Raw genomic sequence first — 24227 nt, 5'->3', positions numbered from 1 at the left:
CCTGATCCAGTAGAGGATTCGAGACTGGCCTCCTTGCTCTACCAGTGGTGGAGGTCACGTTGCTATGGGTTGGACCTGGTTTTTGGATACAGAACTGAAGAAGGAGAGATAGGCCATGATTGCATGGAAGAAAATGCAAGCAGATGCTGCTGAAATGTTACATCTCCAATTGATAGAATGCCCCTTTGATGGATCATAGAATCATAGAATTCCTACAGTGCAGAAGGAGACCATTCGGCCCATCAAGCCTGCACGAGGACCGACTGACCCATGTTCAACTGCTGTTCGCATGGAACCCTTCTCCACTTCGGCCTTCAAAGTTCTTGCTTGATTATTTGCTACTACCACTAAGATCTGCAGCTATGGCGGCTCCACCCAGGCCTGGGTGGGATTGTGGTCGGTACGGACTCGATGGCCCGAATGGCCTCTTTCTATACTGTAGAGATTCTGTGAACCTGTCACAAAATACAAAATGACAGTAATGAAGCTTTCTTGCCCTTGTCTGGATCTGGACCCTTTGGTGCAGCTTTCTCCTGTTGCTGCCGATTAAATGTACTTGGGGTCGGAAAGAAATCATGAGACCTGAATCTCAATGCAACCTTTGACTGGCTAGGGTGAGAATCTCGTGTTGCCCAAAATGTGTCTGTTAAAAGAAACATGGAGGCAGGCAGATGTCAAGTGAAGAGAGAAACATGTCACGCCTGGCCTTTTGAGACCTGTGCCACTGAAGACAGGTGCACATCCCTCAGATTATAGCCATCGCTGACAATAATCACCTTCCTCCACAGTGGCATCTGGATCAAGGTCAACACACGAGCAGTGAGAAGAACACAGCTTTCAAATTCTCCCGAGAATGACCAATGCAAAGATCGTCAAATGTTGTCCCTCTGTTTGCCGAGTTTGATAACCTAAGTTTAAAAAAGGAAGTGCTGCTGTCGTCAGTTGTGTATTGCACAGGGAATATTTTCTCCTATGATTTGGGGGTGGGGGGGGGTGACAGCATTTGTCTTTAATCCCTCCCTTCTCCAAATGACAGACTCACTCCTTAAGCACACTGTTACGTCATTAATGCCTCGGTCAATTATATCAAATATTTTACACATTTTCTTTTACATTAGAGGGCTGCTTCTACAGGAAAACGACCGCTTCTCAGAGGCCCTCCATTATTATAAATTGGCAATTGGTAGCAGGCCTACCCTGGCATGTAAGTAACCGTCTACGCTATTGAAAACACTGTGAAAAATAGCTAATGAGTTGTATTGTTTAACAAAATAGCCACGCAATCCAGGTTTAGAGTCTTAATTTAAAACAAACCAAATGTGAGTTGGCCAAAACTCATTATGATGAAACAATTAAAGTGTCAGTATGGTAATTTATGGCTATTTCTCTTTGCAGTAATAGTGATGAAAACTTGATTTCACAACAGTGATGAAAGCCTGACTTCACTCCAGTTTCTGCTCTATTAACTGAAAATAGTTTTTGTCGTCAATTACTTTTTTTAAATTTGGAAATGGCTCTGGATTTTCTGTTTTTTAATTTTCCCATATGGTCCTGCTCAAAATCCCATCCTGCATTCAAAACAATAAAAGGCCCAGGCAGAAACCACATTTTGAATAGAGGGCTGTATATATTCTCAGATAATTATTCCATCTGATGGTTAGCGGCGCTGTGTACTAATGGCCATGCCACGTCATAGAAGACCAAAGATTCACTCGCAACGTCTCAATGCAGCGAACTCTGGATCGAGCCATGGCCATTCGTGAGTCAAGCATTTCCCTAGAAAGAGTCTGAGAAAAGTTAAAGTTTTTAAACTTTATTTATTAGTGTCACAAGTCAGCTTACATTAACACTGCGATGAAGTTACTGTGAAAATCTCTCAGTCGCCACACTTTGGCGCCTGTTCAGATACACTGAGGGAGAATTTAGCATGGCCAATGCACCGAACCAGCACATCTTTTGGACTGTGGGAGGAAACCAGAGCAGCCGGAGAAAACCCATGCAAAGAACGTGCAGACTTCCCACAGACAATTACTCAAGCCAGGAATCGAACCTGGGTCCCTGGCACTGTGAGGCAGCAGTGCTAACCACTGTGCCACTGTACCGGCCACTCATCTGGCCAGTTGCTTTGGTGAATCCAGAGGTTAGGTTACCTACCCACCCAGTTTGGGAGATGACAGCTGGCAGAAGTAAATAAGTGAAAGTCAAAGCGCACACAATCTCCTAGAAATAGATTTCATACAGGTGTTTGTAACGAGGTCTATTGACTCATCTTGCAAAGTTTCACCTTTCAATGTCATCTCACCTCAATTGAAGTCATAGAAACTTATAAAATTCTAACAGGATTAGACAGGGTATATTCAGAAAGAATTTTCCTGATGGTGGGGGAGTCCAGAACTAGAGGACATAGTTTGGAGATAAGGGGTAAACATTTTAGAACTGAAGTGAGGAGAAATTTCTTCACCCAGAGAGTGGTGAATCTGTGCAATTCACTACCACCGAATGTAGTTGAGTCCAAAACATTGTGTGATTTCAAGAAGAAATATATCTCTTGGGGCTAAAGGGTTTCCTCTGGCTGCTCCGGTTTCCTCCCACAGTCTGAAAGACTTGCTGTTGAGGTGCATTGGCCATGCTAAATTCTCCCTCAGTGTACCCGAACAGGCACCGGAGTGTGGTGACTAGGGGATTTTCACCGTAACTTCATCGCAGTGTTAATGTAAGCCTACTTGTGACACTAATATATAAACTTAATATGGGGAGGGGGGGGAAACGGGGCAGCACGGTGGCACAGTGGTTAGCACTGCTGCCTCACAGCGCCAGGGACCCAGGTTTGACTCCCGGCTTGGGTCACTGTCTGTGTGGAGTTTGCACGTTCTCCCCGTGTCTGCGTGGGTTTCCTCTGGGTGGTCCGGTTTCCTCCCACAGTCTGAAAGACATGCTGGTTAGGTGCATTGACCCGAACAGGCACCGGAGTGTGGCGACTAGGGGAATTTCACAATAACTTCATTGCAGTGTTAATGTAAGCCTTACTTGTAATTAATAAATAAACTTTAAAGGTGGGATCAGCATATTGAATTTGATGATCAGCCATGATCAAAATGCATGGCGGAGCAGGCTTGAAGGGCCGAATGGCCTACTCCTGCTTCTATTTTCTATGTTTCTCTGTAAGCCTATGATGGAACCTCAAGAGAACCATTTAAACTCGTATTTTAAGTGATATTGATATTCTAGTAATCGGTACCATCTTTGACAATGCTTACTAAAAGAGATGCCAAACTTTTCTGACAAATGTCACATAGGAAACATATCCCTTGTGCTTAATTAACATATCTGACTGTTGTTTATTCTTTATTGCTTTCCTTGCAGCTGCCTACTTGAACACTGGGATTATCTTAATGAACCAGGGCAGGTTAGAAGAAGCCAAGAGAACCTTTGTTATATGTGCTGACATCTCAGATGAAAACCTCAAAGACCCTCACACTCACAGGAGTTCAGTAACGAGCTGCTTATACAACTTAGGCAAACTTCTGCACGAACAAGGACAGCATGAGGTAAGGAATAGAGTAAGAAGTACAACTGTCAAAGCGAACACGTGAAGAATAGGAACAGGCCTGTCAAAAATTCAGGGCAATTTGGTCATTTAAGTAGATCATGGTGATCTATAACTTAATTCCATTGATCCTCCTTGGTTCCCGAACCCTTCATACCTATAGGCCGGGATTCTCCGATCTCGTACACCCCACTACCGCTGCCAGCGAGAATGTAGAATTTGGCGCTCAGCCAAACCTCCATTCACTGCAGTGGGACAGGAGAATCCCAGCCGCGGCTGAGGTCGGAGAATTCTGGCTACAGTTTTTGTTAGACAAGGGTATAACTCAATCCCACGCACTGGGCCAATTTGCTGTTTTATTAAGTGTCAAAGGCACACAATCCAGATTCATAGCTGGTCCACCATCAAAAAGACTAAAGCACTTTGATAGCTTTGAAAATGGTGAAAATATTTATTAATCTGAAGATTTAAAACTTTCCACTTACTTCAGGGACAAACGGTGTTCACAAGAAATCTGTTGGAATAAATGTTGTTTCCTGAAAGATGTAAATATTTACCCTATTCCTTGGCCTGGACTGAGATTAATATGGGCACCAAACTTCATGGTATAGGATGGATATATACTGGAGCAGTGCGACTGATGGTTATGTAGAGCAGGCCTGTTGCTAATGAGTGCCACTGATCTCATGTTCTAAATATTAGTCAAATATGTCATATTTGAATGTGTTGCAATACAATGTAAAAGCCACCAATCACTCGTAAGAGATTGTGAAACCACATTTAAGCTGGGCTCATGAGGACATTTTTACATGGGTTAAAAAAAAATTGAAGATATCGGCAGCAGAGCTGTGTGCGCTGTCTCCTGCTCACAGGCCAAAGTGAAACTCAGATTGGTTCGCATAAGAGTGGATCGCATGACACACTTCCCTTTGAGTGATGGCATGCTGCGATCCCTTAAAGGCATATTACAACATCCTCTTTTTTAAAGATTCTTCCAAAGAACAAAGCTATTTACAACACATGTTCATGTTTAGCTACCGTCAGATGAGTGAATAGGACTGATGAATCTCTAAAATGTAAAGGTAATCCGTTGGCACATTCAGGTTGCCTACGGTACCTTTGTCTGGAGGTTTCTTTAATCATCTGGAGAATTGTCATTCTTGGATGTTATTCCTGGTTGCATTTGGGATCTTGTCCTCAATTAAACCCTCTCTGGTCCTATTTTTATGACTTTTTTGTGTGGTTGACTCTCCCTCATTCTCAGTCGATGTGGCCCACACCCTGGTAACTCACCTTTTCTGACTGCACTAACCCTGTGCTGGATCCCTCGAAAGGGCAGGTGGAATTTTCCCTCAAAAAACTGAAGTATCATAACGGTGAGAATACCAGAGCAATCTGATCCGGTCTGTCAGGTACAGTCCGGACTGCAGTTGTCCCACACTTAGTCACTTTGTGGGATTCTGCAAGGGGGGATGGGTTCTGTCCCCTCATGGATATCAGGACCGCCCCTTTCATCAACGACATCTTTCCCCATCCCCGTCCCGACATGAATCATCGGCATCCTCCCAATGGGTCTCCCATCATGCCCCTGACATTCCCCCTTCATTCCCCCCTGCTCCCCCGTCATAGGCCCCCATCATAGCCCCCACTCAGGACCCACCCACTTAGGCCCCATCTCCTTGGCACTGATCCTGGCACTGGCAGTGCCCAACTGGCACTGCCATGGTGCCATGTGGGCACTGCTGAGGTGCCTGGGGCATTGCCAGTGTGCCAGGTAGGCACTGCAAGGAGAACTGTCCAGCCATGTCCCCAACCATCTGGGGGCTTCAGTACCTCTGAGCACCCCTACCCCCGGTGTGGCTATCGTGTTTGGTCTCTGCTAATGGAGACCAGTTGTGATTCTCACCAATTTCTCACCATCCCCATAGGTTGGAACACCCCGGGAGCTGGGAGAATCCAGCATTGAACAGACGATGCATATTTAAATACTACACCGGGTGCCAAACTGATTTTTAGGCCCGCGCACTATTTTCCGGGATTGGTGTGATCTGCACCAGGCATGGCACTGTCAGAAAATTGTCCCCAACGTCCCACTCATTGAACTGATAGGTCATGCACTGCAACCTGACCATGGGGGATACATCTGTTTTCCAGCTCTTTAGGTAAGTACTTGCTTGGCGTTTGATACTTTCTCTATGCAGTCACCATGCTGTGATTTCAACACACTTCAACATTGCAAACTCACTGCAGTCCGACCAAAATGTCAAGGGCCGTCTCATGTCAAGTTGCGTGACATAGATCTAATTTCTATTATGTCATACTTGTATTTAATCTCGCTGATAGTTGACCCGCTTGGAACACCATGTCATGTTTCTTTTATAATGATATAAAGGGCACCAATCACTCACAAAGGATGTGAAAACACGTTGTGAGTTTATTTATTTGAACTAAACACACACAAATATATACACAATGGATAGAAAACAGAAGATATCAGCAGCAGAGCTGTGTGTGCTGTGTCCTGCTTCAGGCCAAAGTGAGACTAAGACGTGATCACATGAGACTGAATTACATGACTCACTTCCTTTCGCATGATGGCATACTGCTGTCTGATAAAGGCATAGTACAACACTGTATAACTTTTTGCCAGCCTTTGTGGATGCGAGAGATCATTCCCTCTCAACGCAAAAACATTAAAACATGGCAGTTATAAGTTGATGAAGTCAGTATCAAAGTCACAAGTAACATGATTAGCCTGACAGTAAATTTATTCTTACGTTATAAAGTCATAGAGCTTTACAGCACAGAATGAGGACCTTCGGCCCATTGTGTCTGCGCCAGCCATCAAGCACCCGTCTATTCTAATCCCATTTTCTAGCACTTGGCCCAGAACCTTGTATGCAATGGTGTTACAAATGTTCATCTAAACGTTTCTTAAATGTTGTGAGGATTCCTGCCTCTGCCACCCTTTCAGGCAGTGAGCTCCACATTCCTATCACCCTCTGGGTGAGAAAGGGTTTTCCTTAAATTCCCTTTAAATCTTCAACTCCTTAAGTTTTTAGATTTTCCTCTTGTTTGAAGCATGTCTCATCCCTTTCCCCTGTTGGCGAAAATGGGATCTCTCAGAAATGGGCACTGCTGAACCCAAGTTCTACCCGCCTAATTCCTTAGCTCCTTAACTTAAATCTTACCCACGTTGTTGAAGTTCAATGGAACAACTGATCATGTTGGTACAGGTCGCCGTTCCATTCTTACAGTGGGAATTTATTTTAGAATCCATAGAATTTCTACAGTGCAGAAGGAGACCATTCGGTCCATTGAGTCTACACCGACCACAATCCCACACAGGTCCTATCCTCAGAACCCTATTTATTTATCCTACTAACCCCCTGACACAAGGGGCAATTTAGCATGGCCAATCAACCAAACCCGCACATCTTTGGATTGTGTGAGGAAACCGGAGCACCCGGAGGAAACCCAAGGAGACATGGGGAGAACGTGCAGATTCCGCACAGACAGTGCCCCAAGCCGGGAATCGAACCCGGATCTCTGGCACCGTGAGGCAGCAGTGCTAACCACTGTGCCAACATGCCGCCCACTGTATACCAAAGCCAGAATTCTGTATACCAAGACCAGAATTTTCCAGCTGCTCACTAGTAGCGGATTCTCTGGTCCCGTTGGCAGAGCACCCCACCATTTGTTTGCCAGTGCCTACAATGGGAAATCCCACTGACAGCAGGGGGATCAGTAAATCTTGCCGCTACCAAACGCGATGCTGCCTCTCGCTGCTGAGAAACCCGCTGATGGGAGGCCGGAGAATTCCGGCCAGAGTGAATTTAGAAAGAGAGTGATGGGATTTAGACAGTTACTTTCTTCAAAGTGGATTACAACTCTGTACATGAAATAGATAATGATTGTCTTTCAGAACTAAAATCTTCGATAATGTAAATGGATAAAAGAATTTTAGTGTGTATTGAGCGGGGGTTCATTTCTGTATGCACACACAGAACTTTGCCTTGCATGAGGTTGGTTGCTGGCAATACAACTTTGTTTTGTTGGTTTGCACTTTTTTAAAGTAAATACTAGCCCCACACTTGTATCTTCATCGTAGGCTGCTCTGGCTTCTCCTGTGTTATACGGCATCTGTCTCCCATCTTGCAACAGGATCATATTCTAAGCGAGCCCTCGAGCTTATCTGGATTATCCCACATAAATATCTTTAAACAATCAATCAAAAATTAAATACACAGTGCTCCCCTGAGACCTTTCTGTTAAAGAAGCATTGGATTAGATTTCAATCTGCACAGTGAAGGTACCACCACATACCCACTTCAACTATGAAGCAACATGTGGGTAGAAGGGGAGAGAGGCAGAGCTTGAAGTAATGCACTGACAAAAATTATGTCCATTGATGTAAAGTGAGCAGTTTTGCATATTTCATAGAACCATAGAAGTATAGAAATGTGTTACACAAAAGGGTCTATTTGGCTTTTTGTCCCGCATCCCTGCTTTTTGCCCAATACTTTTTAAGTTCCTCGACTTCAGGTCCCCACCCAACTCCCTTCCAAAATTATTTATGGAATTAGTTTTCTCCACCTTTGCGTTTAGAACACTCCAGATTCCAGTAACTCCGAGTGAAAACAATTCTCGTCATTTACACTCTTAATCCATTGCTAATGATTTTAAGCACTGGATTTTCAGGGAGTTGTGGAGACCTTTAAAAATACCTTTAAAAATGGCAGGTAGAACCTGGGTTCAGAAGTCTCCATTTCTGAGAGATCCCATTTTCGCCAATAGGGGAAAGAGATGAGACATGCCTCAAACAAGAGGAAAATCCAAACTCAGCAGGTCCATTTGAACTCAATGCTGAACTTATTTTTGCTGTAGCAAGTGTGTTAACCTGCATTGTGGGAGTCACAATTTTTTAGGGCAGATGTAAATGTTTTTGAAAGCAGATGATATCTGTAGAACTGTCAATCTACAAAGTAATTTAAATCCACAGCCCTTTAAAAACAGGCTGACTGTGTCAGTACGAGTTGTAAATAAATCTGTTCTAGAAATTACAATAGCTGTTTGTTAACATTTCCCCAAGGGCTATAATTATTCTATAATTAATGTTTGGCTGCTTATCACAACCTACAATTATCGCAGTGGGAGGGGAAAGTGTTCTTACATTTGCAGTTTGATTGATGGCTCATAAAGGTTATTTAAGGATTAGCTAACTGTCTTTGCTGTGTTGTATGATTTATGTGTTTGAAAAGGATTAATGGCTTGAGGGAAGTTAAACATGTTGAATGGGTTTTCATAAATGGGAGTCGTTTTAATATAATGAAGGCTATAATAGATATTTAGACCTTTATTTTATTTCAACAATTGTCATGAGTTCTGTCGATGGTGGATACCGGGTGAGTTGGCATGGAGAGTATAAAGACAAAGGTTGTGGGTGGTGGGCATGGTTTGGCAAGAGTTGGCATTAAATTTGCATGGGGATAAAAGTAGCAATGAATTGGCAATGGAGGCAGCAAGGGGTGTGGCTGAAGGGTTATGGGTTGTGAGTGATGATGGCGAGAGGGCCTAACATTTAAGGAAAAAGCAGAGAACTAAATCAGGCCTTTAAAACAGCTGGACTTGTCTCTGGGCACCCCCTGTGACTGGCTTTGATCTGCGCCTGGGGATGATGAGCCTGGCTCCATTCTGCAACTGAATCCCTGTTTGCTGGAGTGGAAATCAGGTCTGACGGAGTAGTTGGTCAGTAGGAAATGCCTCCATGTTCACTCTGGACCTGTGACCTGTGACCCCTGGCTATTGACCTGCGACCCCTGGCTATTGACCTGCTTACCAGTGGGAAAACACATTTTGATTCTCCTCTTTCAAAACTGCTCATCACCTTAAAATTCTTGGCAACATCACCTCTTAACCTTCTCTGTTTCAAGGAGTAAAATGCTAATTTTTTCCAATTTGTCCTCATAACTAAAGCCCCTCTGACCTGGTAACCTCCAGGTAAATTTCCTTTCTAATCACATTGCATCTTTCCTGCAGTGTGCTGTCCAGAGTTGTTCACAATGTCAGCGCAGGTTCGATTGGTGATTTAAAAAGTTCGAGCTTGATCGCTTTAATTCTGTATTTATATTCTGTGCCTGAGTTTAAAAAAAACCAAGGGCTTTTTAAATTATCTTGTTATCTTGCTCTGTCACCTGTAAGGATTTTACATATCTGGACAGCAAGGTCCCTCTGCTCACCTTTTACTTTTCAAAATCATGCTATTTAGAGTATTATTGTCTTTCCACATTAGCCCTCCCATTCTCTTCACACCTCCCTGTGTTGAACTCCATCTGTCAACTCCAATTCACCATCATGTCCATGTTATCCATGTAGGGCAGCACGGTGGCACAGTGGTTAGCACTGCTGCCTCACAGTGTCAGGGACCCGGGTTCAATTCCAGGCTTGGGTCACTGTCTGTGCGGAGTCTGGACGTTGTCTGCGTGGGTTTCCTCTGGATGCTCCAGTTTCCTCCCACAGTCCGAAGTACGTGCTGGTTAAGTTGATTGGCCATGCTAAATTGCCCCTTAGTGTTAGGGGGATTAGCAGAGTAAATACATAGGGTTACAGGGATAGGGTCTGGGTGGAATTGTTGTTGGTGCAGGCTCATTGGGCCGAATGGCCTCCTTCTGCCCTGCAGGGATTCTATGATTCTGTGATTCTATATGATCCGAAGCTCTGTAATTCCCTCCCTAGAAATCTCTGTCTTTCTATCTCACTCTGATCCACTCCTCAATCACTCTCAACATCCCCTGCCTTTCCTACAACACCTTTCCATGTAACACAGAAAATGTAACACCTGCCTTTCACCTCCTGACCACTTTGTTTAGTCGACAAGCACAGCACCAAACCTTTAGTGCGCCTACTGTTGTAATTTTGCACCTTGCTTTCACACTGTCATCACAGTCCCTGGCTTATTGCAGTGTTTTAATGAAGCTCGTGCAAGGTTGGGGAACAGCACCTCACCTTTTGACCAGGCACTTTGCAGCCTTCTGGACGCAATATTGAGTTCAACAGTATCAGACCATAATCTATGCCCCCATTTTATTCCCTTTTCTTTGCATTTGTTTGGTCTGAATCTTGTTTTTCACCTTTGTGCGTTTGGATGACACCCATTTATTACTTAGGACCCATCTTATGTTTCTTTACCCGCCTTATCATGCCCGTTAGCTTTGCCCCACCAGCTCTTCTGTCACTTCATGTCTCCTGCCTTTCACCCTGTAACAGAGCTTCCCCTTTGTCCTATTTCCACACTCCCCAATATGACTGACTTAAAACTTATTACATTTCCAACTTTGCCCGATTCTGATGAAAGGTCATCGACCTGAAATGTTGGCCTGAATTCTCAGGCTGTTCACTCCGGCGGGATTCTCCGATCCCGCAGGTTTCTCGCCGACGTGGGATGGTGCCAATGGGAATTCCCATTGACAGCGGTGGGACCAGAGACTCCAACGCCAACTGCCAATTATGTATGCAGGTGTAGTGGTTTCAGTCTTTCCATTAAACATTCTGACCACCAGCGCTACCTCTGACCCAGGCATTTTCACGGCAACTTCATTGCAGTGTTATTGCAAGCCTACTTGTGACACCAGTAAATACACTTAAACTTCCTGGTATGTATGACTGATCTAAATCTTGGTGTGCAGGGCACAATTTCAAAATCTGCGGGTGATGCAAAATGTGGAACTATGGTGAACCACGAGGAGGATAGAATAGAACTCCAAAAGAATATAGATGTGGACATGTGGCAGATGAAATTGAGAGATGTGTGAAATGATCCATTTTGGTAGGGGGAACACAGAGAGACAATACAAAATGAAGGTTACAGGAGCAGAGGGACCTGGGTGTTTAAGTCCATAAGTCATTGAAGGTGGCAGGAGAGGTTCAGAGAACAGTTAATAAAGCATTCTGCATCATAGGCTTTATTAACATTGGTATAGGCTGGAATTTTAACACTTCGCCTGCCCTGGAATTGGGGCAGGCGAGGCTCACAGAACAGAATTCTCCGTTGGCCTCGGGTGGGATTTTACGAGCCTCACCCTAGCGAAGTCGTAAAATCCTGCCCATTGAGTACAAGAGCAGAAAAGATTCACAGAAATGATTGCAGGATTGAGGAACTTCAGTTGTGCAGAAAGATTGGTGAAGCTGGAGCTCTCCTTCTTGGAGGAGATGTTCAAGAGGAGATTGGATAGAGCTAATTGAAACCATGAAGGGTTTGATCAGAGTAGACAAGGAGAAACTGTCCCCAAGAATGGAATGATTGAGAACCAGAGCACACAGATTAATGGGAATTGGCAAGGGAAGCAATGGCAACATGAGGAAGAGCTTTATCAGACTGCGAGTTGTCACTTGGAATTTGGAATACACTGCCTGTGAGTGTGATGGAGACAGGTTCAGCTGAAGCTTTGAAAAGGGAATTGGATCATTATCGGAAAAGGAAATATTTGCATGGAAAAGGCAGGAGGGTAAATTGCTCCTTTAGAGGGCCTGCACAACATGACGGCCAAGTGGGCTTCTCTGTGCTATAACCATTCTATCATATTGTTAGAACAGCAGAACCCACTTTGGTGGGCTTTAGTGTAAAAATACAACCCTCTCCCTGAATAGGTCTGGAATTCTACACTTATGACTAGTTAATGTCTGATTCGCTTTCTATTATTGATACTGATATCCTGTCTCTCTGCTGCTTTTTAAAAAGCTCCTGTTCAATAGCGAGAGCATCTTTCCGGGGAATGTGTCAACACCAGGACGCTAGCTGTCACCTGGATAAGCGCAGATCGGTAACGTGTGTTAGAACTATGGAGCACAACTGCCTGTGTTACATTCCCATAATAATGGCAAACCAGCATGGTGCTGCCTGGAGAAACAAGTCCCTTTCAGGCAGCCTCCTGTTCAAAACACATATAAAAGGTCACTTGTATCGAGATCTTTCAGTGGGGAGGGGTAGAGGCTGCTTTGAGATGGTCACAGAATCCTTTAACCTCTCAGTAACATCATAAAGATGTACTTAAGATTCTCCCACCATTACAGACACCATTTACTTGCATTGATAATTGAAAACAAAAGAAAAATGTTGGAATTGCAAAGCATACCTGTCAAAATGTGTAAAGTGGAAGCATAGGTTGCTATTTCGGGAATAGACTCTTCAACAGAAAAGGAGGATTATTATCTGATCATTCCCTGTGCACTATCTAACCGTTGGTTCAGGTTGCTACAAATTGGGTGAAAATTGTTTTACCGCTTTTCTTGATGCAGTTATTGAACCATAGAATAGAATCCCTACAGTGCTGAAGGAGGACATTCGGCCCATCAAGCCTGCACCAACACTCCGACAGAGCAACTTACTCAAGCCCACTCTGCACCCCATTCCCTTAAACCCATGTATTTACCCCGCTAATTCCCCTAACCGTTTGGGACACTAAGGGGCAATTTAGCATTGCCAATCCGCCTAACCTGCACATTTTTCGGACTGAGAGAGGAAACCAGAGCACCTGGAGGAAACCCACGCAGACAAGGGGGAGAGCGTGCAAACTTCACACACACAATCACCCAAGGCCAGAATCGAACCCGGGTCCCTGGCGCTGCGAGACAGCCGTGCTAACCGCTGTGCCACCGTGCTAACCGCTGTGCCACCGTGCCGCCCTGATTATGTGGCCTGATAAGGAAAGGTGGTGGTGGGAATGAGGAAATGTGTTGAAAAGGGGGGTCTTGTGCCTTCACTGAATTTTGCTTTAAAGTGAACTTTGAGTTCAAAACAACTTTTTTTTTGATTGTAGGAGGCATTAGTTGTTTATAAGGAGGCGGTACAGAAGATGCCAAAACAGTTCGCACCGCAGAGCTTATACAACATGATGGGTGAGTGTTCCATCACATGCCTTGCAATCACACTTCCACATGCAAAGAAGTGAGTGTTTGTGTTTTATGAAGATAGTCTCCGTGCAATAGATCTGTAATAATGTTATCCTTCTAATCATGTACTGCTAAATAGCTCTTCTGAATTAACTAGCCCAGTAATGATATATCATCTTGTGGAGCTGGCTCCAATCAAAAGCCCCAAACAAACAAACATGAAGCTGATGAGGTTTTCAATCAAAGTTAAGCTCAAAAGACACAAGTAAGGCAACGTTAAAAATAAGAGTGTGGAGGTGCAACATATGCTGCTTATTAAGCAGTGAAAAACAATTCCTACTATATTAGTCAAACTACCACATTAAAAGTGCTTGTTAAAGGGCAACTTAAGTAGAACTTGTGTTCGAGACATATGGTGATATAAATACCACTACTGACACATTACTGCTGGTTAGAGTTGCAATCCCCAGAATGGGTTAATTACAACCACCAGATGGGTCAAAGCCTTTTGTAAATTTATTGTCCTGCCAATAAGCTTCGTAGGCTATCGCTTTGCTGCATGACTACAAAAATCTCTTGCCCTAGAAAAATATTATTGTAGCATAACGTGTTATCTTAAGCTATTCGGTTTCGTTTGCGTGGTTACAAAGAAAATAGGTGAATAACAGTAATGTATTAAAATTGTCTTTGTGACTAATAACTCCTGAGTTGAGCATAGGTGGATCATAAAATAACTGTATGGGGTTAGCAATATAGCAACTTCAATGCTTAAAAACAAATATTGTGCCTGTAGATTTAAACGTGTAGTTTTAAGTTTGAGCGAAGCATTAAATATCCATTAGTGTTGTCTCCCTGGTCAGGGCTGCATTGTTTTCTCAGGAATTTGATTTGGATTAATGTTTTTTTTTGCTGAGGATACTGACCTCCTACCTGTTGTAATATATTAGTCGTTGGGCCCAATAGTGCTTTGGAGGAGTAGCCTCTCTGGTGACATGTTTCATTTCTATTTCCAGTCAGCACGTTTAAATTCCGAAAGGTCATTATTCAATCTGGACATCAAAGTACTGTACTCTAGGCTTCTCTGCTGCATGGAATCTGTCCATCTGTTAACCTGTCACGTTATAACGAAACACAGGCGTTGGACACATTTAAAAGATTTTCTTTGGTATGCTTGCGTTATGGGAGAGTCTCATTAAAGATCCCCTATCACAGTGAACTTTAATTTTTGTCTATACCCACAGGTGAGGCATACATGAGACTGAACAAGCTGACAGAAGCTGAGCACTGGTACTTGGAATCCCTGCGTTCAAAGCCTGATCATATTCCTGCCCATCTCACATATGGGAAGCTGTTGGCACTCAATGTAAGTCGACCATATTAATATTTGTGCAGCCTTTAAGCAACTCATGTTTCATAGGTTGTCTCTTGTGAGTGTGTGCATTAAGGCAAAAGAGCTTGGAAGCAAGTCTTTAGATCCCAGCACTCTTCATTGATTGTTTCTGAACCAGGAGTTATTTAACTTTTTCAATGTTTCCTTAATCAGAAGGCTTTCTGCTGAGAAGATGTTTTGAGCTGACTTCGCAAATGCAGAGTGACATTTTTCTGTATCCATATAGTTGTTAATTTCATTCATTATGAGTTTTTGGGTAATTTATCGAAGGCACATATTGGGGAAGGTGATGGTCTAATGGTATTATCGCGAGACTACTAATCCAGAAACTCAGCTAATGTTCTGGGGACTCGGGTTAAATTCAATAAAAAATATCTGGAATTAAGAATCTTCTGATGACCATGAAACCATTGCCGATTGTCAGGAAAACCCATCTGATTCACTGATGTCCTTTAGGGAGGAATATCTGCCGTCCTTACCTGGTCTGGCCTACATGTGACTCCAGAGCCACAGCAATGTGGGTGACTCTTAACTGCCCTCGGGCAACTAGAGATGGGCAATAGCTGCTGGCCAGCCAGCGACACCCACGTCCCACGAGTGAATAAAAAAAAAATTGGATAGCAGGATGCTCCATATCAATAATAATAAGATATATGTTTTCCCTATTGTTACTTAATGCACCAAACATTGTCAGGGTGCTAACTGGATTGACTCACTTTATAATCATGCCGGCAGACTTGGAATAAAATTGCTGCACTCAATTTGTAAGGCCCACTTCAACAGTGTTTCAAAAGCATGTTATGAACTTACTGCAATGCGAATGCATTCTGTCCATCCCACGGTCGTGTCCTGCTATAACTTGGGTGAGTTGCTCTGGATTAAGCCGATTTGGCTACTAGACTCGACTGGGAATGAAGGGGTTAGACTTCTGTAAGTACATACAACAATTTAAGTGTGCACCAGTTTCAAGGGCGACATGGCACCCTGGCTGTTGTTTTGAAATTACCACGGCATTACAGCAACATCACATTGCTCATTTAGATTCTGGCCTGGGTTGCCTTAGGTGCGCCAGGTTCATGCAAATCCTCTTGCCCTCCAGATGAATTACTATTGTCGAGGTTTTAAAAAGGTTCCCGAAATTTAGAAAAAAATTATTTTGGCAAAGCATAACCTTGGTCATGATAACACCTGGGGGAGCAATTTAGAACTGGGGCAATGGTGACAGTCCTTCTATTAATAGCAGAAGGAAACAAAACCTACAGATTCCTGTCGCTTTTAAAATAGCCGAACGCTGCTTTTTCTACTGCATTTTGCATGACTGGTGATTGACCTTTTTAAGTATTTTTTATGCCAGCAGCTCATATTTCCCAATTTATTTGCCAAATAAAAATCTCCTCTGGCTTTGAGGAGGCTCATAAGTCTTGCATACATGATCATTTCTTCCAGAAACAGGAATTGATTTCCACAGTAAGCAGCTATTTTCATTGTTTATTTTCTTTTTATTTTAATTCTCTACCTACTTTATTTTGTCTAAATGTTTAGCACCAGTGCTTGCTGGGATTTTAAAAATTTATTGGCCTGCATTACATCTTGACTCAGCAGCTAAACCTGCTCTTCAAATGTAGTTAAAATGTGAAGTGATTATCTCGTGCTTTCCAATGCAAATTGATTTTAAAGTTTATTTATTAGTGTCACGAGTAGGCTTACATTAACACTGCAATGAAGTTACTGTGAAAATTCCCATAGTTGCCACACTCCGGGGCCTGTTCGGGTACACTGAGAGAGGATTTAGCATGGCCAATGCATCTTAACCAGCACGTCTTTCAGACTGTTGGAAGAAACTGGAGTACCTGGAGGAAACCCATGCAGACACGGGGAGAACGTGCAATCTTTGCACAGACAGTGACCCAAGTCGGGAATCGAACCCAGGTGCCTGGCGCTGTGAGGCAGCAGTGCTAACCACTGTGAGGCAGCAGTGCTAATCACTGTGGGGCAGCGGTGCTAACCACTGTGCCACCGTGCTGCCATGTTAAGTTTGTGTGTTTGATGCAGTGTTACCTCGCTTTCTGGGGGCTACTTTTCTTATGTAGCCACTGTCCCATTTGCATATCTCCCAGACTCATATCAACATAAATCCGTGATTAGTCAGAGGGTAGCACACAATCAGGGGAACAAAGTGAGAATGTCTGTTTCTCCTCTACATACTATATTGAATAACCCTGTCGCATGAGGCAATTTATACAGCAGAACACTGGAAACAGTAAAAATTTGTTTCAACAGTGGCAGACAAATTGATGTGACAATCAACCGTGAGATCTTAAATCTATGACTATAAATAGGGGAACCATGTATTCTGCTGTGTTAAAGAAATTTTATCCAGAAAATCATTTCATGGGGAATGAATTGGAAATGATTATAAGTTCGGATATTTTAAAAAAGGAAATGTTATGGAAGGAAAGAAAAAAAAACTAGTATTTGTACAGCACCTTTTATGGTCTCAGGATATCCCTAAATGCTTTACAACCAAGGAAATACTTTTAAAATTTCGTCCCTGTCGGAATGTAGGAAATGAAGCAGCCAACTTGTACACAACAAGGATCCACAAACGCAATGAGACTAATACCAGATCGTTGCTTTTTTGTGAAGGGATAACTGTTGGTGGAGCACAGAGGCAATACATTCTTTGAATATTCTGAGGAATCTTCATCCACCTCAGCGTGCAGGCAGAGCCTCTCAATTGCAAGTTGGGTTGATAGACTATTAATAGGGTTCTACCATAACAGTGAGTAATAATATGTTGCTGGAATGAGCAAACCAAAGATATGACCTCATTGCCTACTTTATTATTTTGGTTTGGCTCCGAATCACTGCAGACGTCAATTCACTGTTTCCTGTGCGAATTACACATACAGCACTTCAAAAACCACACGTTCCTTTATGATTCTGAAATAGAACAACAAGACAAAGATGCAAGTTTTGATCGGAGCCTGTCTTAATGTTATCCAAATAAATTAATTTGCATTGCACTACAGCATCAGGCATTGGCACTTCATCGCAGCACCCTGAGTACCGGGATCACAGATTAAATGAAGTCAATCTCACTTGAGTTCTTGCTGGGTACAAATCTGCAGCCGCAGATGGCAAGAATTTGTCATTTAAATCGAAAAGTCATTTTACCTAATAAATATTAAATGACCAAATGTCACACTGCTGCAATGAGGTACTGTGGGATCATGCAGGGCACTTTATTTTTGTAATTTGGATTGCGAGATCTCATTGTGTGCACTGCAGTTGATCTAATGGTGCTGCATGTGCCCATTATGTAGCAAGCAATCTTTTAAAGGGGAAAAGGCTGGTTTCCTATTCTGGTGTTTTAGCTTTTCCCTTGCAAATTAAATGCATTTCACCAGACAGAAGGTGTCTGTGTTTACCAGTCAGTCAAATGCTGCGTAATGCTGACTTATGATTGTACAAGCCAATTGTTTGCTTTAAGTCTGTTTATAGCTATGCGATGTTAGATAAATACGGACCAAATCTTTCAATATGATGCAGTGGAACTCATTTAAATACATAACTACACAGTATTACGTAAAGGCTTACCGAACAGATCATTTTGCAAAATAATAATTAATGATCACAGCTTTTCTATAACTAACATTGTTAAGGACGCAGCACTTTACTTTCAATGGCAGTATAGTTCTCTGTCTCCCACTGTTTACCTTGCTATCTATATCTGTCTGCCTATCTATATAAGAATTGCATACTGAGTTGCTTACTTTACCTCTTGCAAGGTAAGATGGGAGATCTAGGCAAATAATTGTCTCCCTGGGTGAGCTGTGTTTTTACTTCAAGCTTTAGCTCACATAGGCTATTGAACCAACAATAATATTGCAAGCACCTTTATTGTTATATAAGTTGGCTGAATCAGTTTTGTGATGACAATGCCTCTTTAAGAATAAAACATTCTTAATAATGGTAACCAAAGCCTGCAGTTCACAGTTTATACAGTATATTGTTCTGGTTTTTCCATGTAAGTTTTTCCTCATGTATCGCACACAATATGCTAACCAAAAAAAATGCAAACCTTCTTACGAGGCATCTTGAGCTAGTTAGATGACAGTGACAATCATGGATTAAGCTTCCAGTTTCATTTCCTTTGAGGCAACCATCCACCCTAAATTGACGAGATGATCCAGGTTCATGCTGTGTGGGGAATTGTAAAGTGCATTAGTTCCTTCAGCATGTGGAACAGCGTGGATATTGAACTTTCTTTAAACTTTTCCCATTGATGTGCTTCATATTTAATAGTTATAAAGCGTCCTCATTTGGTGTGCTCTAAGCACAACCAGGAATGGGAATCCCCTGTCATTTACAGTGAGTCTCCAGAACTGAGACATGTTTCTGCAGCTTTGAATACACCTGTTGCAAAATATATCAGTATGGGGTAAATTCTGCTTAAGGCATAGATAATACAAGAGCAAAATTTATTGCGTGCTGATATATTTTGTGCACTTAGAAATGTTAAATTGTATAATAATACATAGTTTAAGTTTATGTATTTATTTGTGTCACACGTAGACAGAATTTAGCATAGTCAATGCACCTAACCAGCATGTCTTTTGGACTGTGGGAGAAAACCCATGCAGACACGGGAAGAACGTGCAGACTCCACACAGACAGTGACCCAAGCTGGGAATCAAACCCGGGTCCCTGGCGCTGTGAGGGAGCAGTGCTAATCACTGTGCCACTGTGACATAGGTGATTATTTTAGCATTCATATTTACACAAAATTTGTGTGCACTCATAATAGGGGCGGCACGGTGGCACAGTGGTTAGCACTGCTGCCTCACAGCGCCAGGGACCCAGGTTCGATTCCCAGTTTGGCTCACTGTCCGTGTTGAGTTTGCACGTTCTCCCCGTGTCTGCGTGGGTTTCCGCCGGGTGCTCTGGTTTCCTCCGGTTTCCTCCCACAGTCCGAAAGACGTGCTGGTTAGGTGCATTGGCCATGCTAAATTCTCCCTCAGTGTACCCGTACAGGCACTGGAGTATGGCGACTAGGGGATTTTCACAGCAACTTAATTGCAGTGTTAATGTAAGCCTACTGTGACACTAATAAATAAACTTTCAGTGTTTGGAATCTATAATGAGGCAATGTTAACCAGTCCCCTTTTTTAAATATATATTGTTCAGTGAAAGCTGTGAGACGGTTAAGCTTTTGTCTGAATTAAGATTTTTTTGTCAATTCAAAGGGGCGTAAGGAAGAAGCTGAAAAGTACTTTTTACGATCCATACAGCTCGATCCAGCAAAAGGAAACTGCTACATGCATTATGGTGAGTTCATTTTTAGCTTGGTGTTTAACTTGGCTCTAGACTTAGAAAGAATAAAGACCTCGCATAATACCATTCACATCCACAGGATGTCACACAATGTTTCACGGCTGATTAATTAATTTGCAGTGCAGCAGCTGTATGATTTTGCAGCCATAATTTGTGCGCAACAGTACCACAAACAACAAAGAGATAAATGATCAGTCAGCCTGCTTTAATGGCTTTGGCTGAAGGATAACTGTTAACTGGGAGAGCTGCCTTCTCTTCTTTGATAAAATGAATAAATACATTTCATTTTAGTAGTGCCTTTCATGACCTCCATCCATACTTAACCATTGGCCACCAGGGCTGGGCGGTAGACATCTTTATCTGGTCACTACAGTGTTGCACACCACTGGTCATTCCTCCCATCATCCAATCCCTCTGCAACTTGGCTGTTTTTTCCCGATCATTTGTAAAATTCTTACATGGGTTTTGGGTTTTGTTGGCCAGGTCAGCATTCGTCCTCAATCCCTAATTTCCCTTGAACTGAGGAGCATTTAATCGTAAACCATATTGTTGTGGATCCGGAGTTATAAGTTTGACATAAAAGAAGGATTTCCTTCCCTAAAGGACATTCATGAGTCAGATGGGTTTTTACAACAACGAACAATGGTTTCATAGTCATCATCAAACCTTTAATTCCAGATTTTTATTGAATTCAAATTTCACCGTCCACTGTGGTGGGAGGACACTAAGGAACAATTTAGCGTGGCCAATCCACCTAAACTGCACATCTTTGGACTGTGGGAGGAAACTGGAGCATCCGGAGGAAACCCACACAGACGCGAGGAGAAAGTGCAAACTCCACACTGACAGTCACCCAAGGCCGGAATTGAACCTGGGTCCCTGGCACTGTGATGCAGCAGTGCTAACCACTGTGCCACCGTGCCACATGAGCATGATGCAGGATTACTAGTCCAGTGACAATACTGCTACACCACCGCCTCCCCTTTGTTTCAACACGAAACTCTCACCCCACCTTTTTCAGTGGTCGTATTTTCTCAATATTCACTCCTTCACTTCAGCCAAAAGCCCATGAGACTGTAGGACTTATTTTCCTGCAGGCAAATTAATTGCTTTCTCATTCTATCCGGCGTCGAAGGACCCTTTGGCAGATCCACATTTCAAAAGCTGTAATCCTTTTCTCATCAGCCTTGTTGCAGGTCCAGCTCTTGCATTCATACGACACAATGCTCCACACCAGGGATTTTGCAAATTGATTTTTCAAGTACAGGCTGATGTTGGATGCCCTTCGTACTTCATTCAGTTGATGAGCTGTACAGCAGGCAATTGCTGTCTTGTCTTGATTGCGGTGTTGTTATCCCCATATGTGGTCAATTTGATCCCAGAAATTGAAATTGATCTGTATTATTGACTTCAGGATGTTCCAGAGGACTTTAATGCCAGTTAATTACTTTTCAAATGGGGCCACTGGTATAATGCAAGAAAATGGCATCCAATTCGCACCCAGTAAGTTCCCACATGTAGCAATCAATGACCAGGTAAATTGTCTCCCTCTCTATTCAAGAAAGATGCCCGTGGTTCTTTGTGGTCTGCAGCTAGTTACCTTCCTCATCTGTGGTTAGCTGTGTTTAGCAATGCTGTCTGAGAGATACTTATCAGCTTGGTAACCAGGTGTCCTTCCATGCTCTTTTTGAATAGTGGGAAGGGATCTTTTATGTCCACTTGAAAACCAGAGAGTGACTTGATTTAACGCTTCATCAGAGACAATGGGCAGAATTTTCCCACCCTGCTCCCCACGGGAATTGTAGCGGGCGGGACATGGACCATGCAAAGGTCTGTTGACCTCGGGTGGGATTTTCCTGCCTTGCGAGTGGCCGGAAAATCCCGCCCGGTGGGTGGAATTTAATGACCCTCCCAGTGGTGAGTTTGGAAGCAAGGGGGCCTTAATCCAGCAAGCAAGTATGAGTAGGTACCCTGCCATCTTCCCATCTTCCTGGCACCAATTCAGGCTTATTACTGAGCAATTAGTGCACATTTGAGAGCTTTATTCCGCAGTCACTGATAATTCAGTCAGCGGCAGGTGTGGGGGGAGTCACCATGAGGAAATCCCGAAAAGCAAACCCCAGCGCAGGCTACCGGGATGGGTGGGGGTCTCTCTTTTAAAGGCACTCAGTGCCTGATCGAGGGACCTAGCATTAGGTGCCTGAAGCCTTTTATTCATATGCTCCTCACCCGCCCCCCACAAATCAGCGACCCTCTTCCCTGTTACCCCCATCTTGCCCTCAGTCATCTATGGCCTGGGATCCTCCGAGATCCCAGGCCTCTGGTGAGTGGATTACCAACAGCTTCCAGTGGCACTGCTCTAATGGGAGCTTCTAGCATCTGATTGGCTGACAGCTCTCTAGGGGAGAGAGTTGGGGGAGAGGAGGGCAGAATTTCCACCTCCAGGATCTTAAATCACAGGGAAGACCCACTGCTGCTGGGCACTCAATATGCGGCCCTTTCCTGATGGAAGTGAGATGGATACCGCTATGCCTGGATTAAATTCTGCCGAGTATCTCCATCTCTGGAACACTCAAACTTATCTCGGATTGCAACGGGATCTTGATCAACTGGGCCAGTGGGCTGACGAATGGCAAATGGAGTTTAATTTAGATAAATGCGAGGTGATGCATTTTGGTAGATTGAACCAGGGCAGGACTTACTCAGTTAATGGTAGGGCGTTGGGGAGAGTTACAGAACAAAGAGATCTAGGGGTTCATAGCTCCTTGAAAGTGGAGTCACAGGTGGGCAGAGTGGTGAAGAAGGCATTCAGCATGCTTGGTTTCATTGGTCAGAACATTGAATACAGGAGTTGGGACGTCTTGTTGAATTTGTACAAGACATTGGTAAGGCCACACTTGGAATACTGTGTACAATTCTGGTCACCCTATTATAAAAAGGATATTATTAAACTAGAAACAGCGCAGAAAAGATTTACTAAGATGCTACCGGGACTTGATGGTTTGAGTTTTAAGGAGAGGCTGGATACGCTGGGACTTTTTTCTCTGGAGTGTAGAAGACAGAGGGGTGATCTTATAGTGGTCTATAAAATAACGAGGGGCACAGATCAGCTAGGTAGTCAATATCTTTTCCCAAAGGTAGGGGAGTCTAAAACTAGAGGGCATAGGCTTAAGGTGAGAGAGGAGAGATACAAAAGTGTCCAGAGGGTCAATTTTTTCACACACAGGGTGGTGAGTGTCTGGAACAAGCTGACAGAGGTAGTAGTAGAGGCGGGTATAATTTTGTCTTTTGAAAAGCATTTGGACAATTACATTGGTAAGATGGATATAGAGGGATATCGGCCAATTGTGGGCAATTGGGACTAGCTTTTGAGTTTAGAAAAAAGGGTGGCATGGACAAGTTGGGCCGAAGGGCCTGTTTCCATGCTGTAAACCTTGATGACTCTATGACTCCCTCATTGGGCGGGATTTATCTCCCTCTCCGCGGCATGTTTGGCAGTGGCGGGAGGCGGTGCGCCGCTCGCTGACAGAGGTATCTTATGGTCCTGCCATTGTCAATGGGGTTCCTGTTGAAAATGCCCCTTGCTGCTGGGAAACCTGTGGTGGGGGTATGCTGTCGGCGGGACAGTAAGATCACATAGAATCCATAGAATCCCTAGAGCTTAGAAGGAGGCCATTCGGCACATCGAGTCTGCACCGACCACAATCCCACCCAGGTCCTATTCCCGTAACCCCACATATTTACCCTGCTAATCCCCTGACACTAGGGTCAATTTAGCATGGCCAATCATCCTAACCCGTACATCTTTGGGCTGTGGGAAGAAACCGGAGCACCCGGAGGAAACCCACGCAGATACGGGGAGAGTGTGCAAACTCCACACAGACAGTGACCCAAGCCGGGAATTGAACCCAGGTCCCTGGCGCTGTGAGGCAACAGTGCTAACCACTGTGCCACTGTGCCGCCCATCACGCCGGCGTGAACGGGGGTAAGATTTCAGTGAGTATTATGTTGAAATGTCAGCCTGGATTACGTGTTGAGGATTGGAACCTGAACTTTACCCACTGA

The 24227-nt window shown here is 43.6% G+C and overlaps 1 protein-coding gene across 2 annotated transcripts in view; it reads left to right on the top strand.

Annotated features, from left to right (window-relative positions):
- LOC144499086 (protein O-mannosyl-transferase TMTC2-like) overlaps window positions 1-24227 on the top strand; it is a 189339-nt gene that overhangs the window by 124023 nt on the left and 41089 nt on the right. For both annotated transcript variants that reach the window (XM_078221158.1, XM_078221157.1), the window contains exons 5-9: window positions 1119-1204; window positions 3364-3548; window positions 13363-13441; window positions 14677-14798; window positions 20075-20156. In XM_078221158.1, coding sequence (XP_078077284.1) covers window positions 1119-1204; window positions 3364-3548; window positions 13363-13441; window positions 14677-14798; window positions 20075-20156 — 554 coding nt within the window. The remainder of the gene's footprint in view (window positions 1-1118; window positions 1205-3363; window positions 3549-13362; window positions 13442-14676; window positions 14799-20074; window positions 20157-24227) is intronic.

This window comes from Mustelus asterias, chromosome 9 (genome assembly GCF_964213995.1).
Source record: "Mustelus asterias chromosome 9, sMusAst1.hap1.1, whole genome shotgun sequence".
Taxonomy (NCBI): Eukaryota; Metazoa; Chordata; class Chondrichthyes; order Carcharhiniformes; family Triakidae; genus Mustelus; species Mustelus asterias.
The sequence above is the reverse complement of the archived record's forward strand: the minus strand, read 5'-3'. Positions and strand labels throughout refer to the sequence as shown.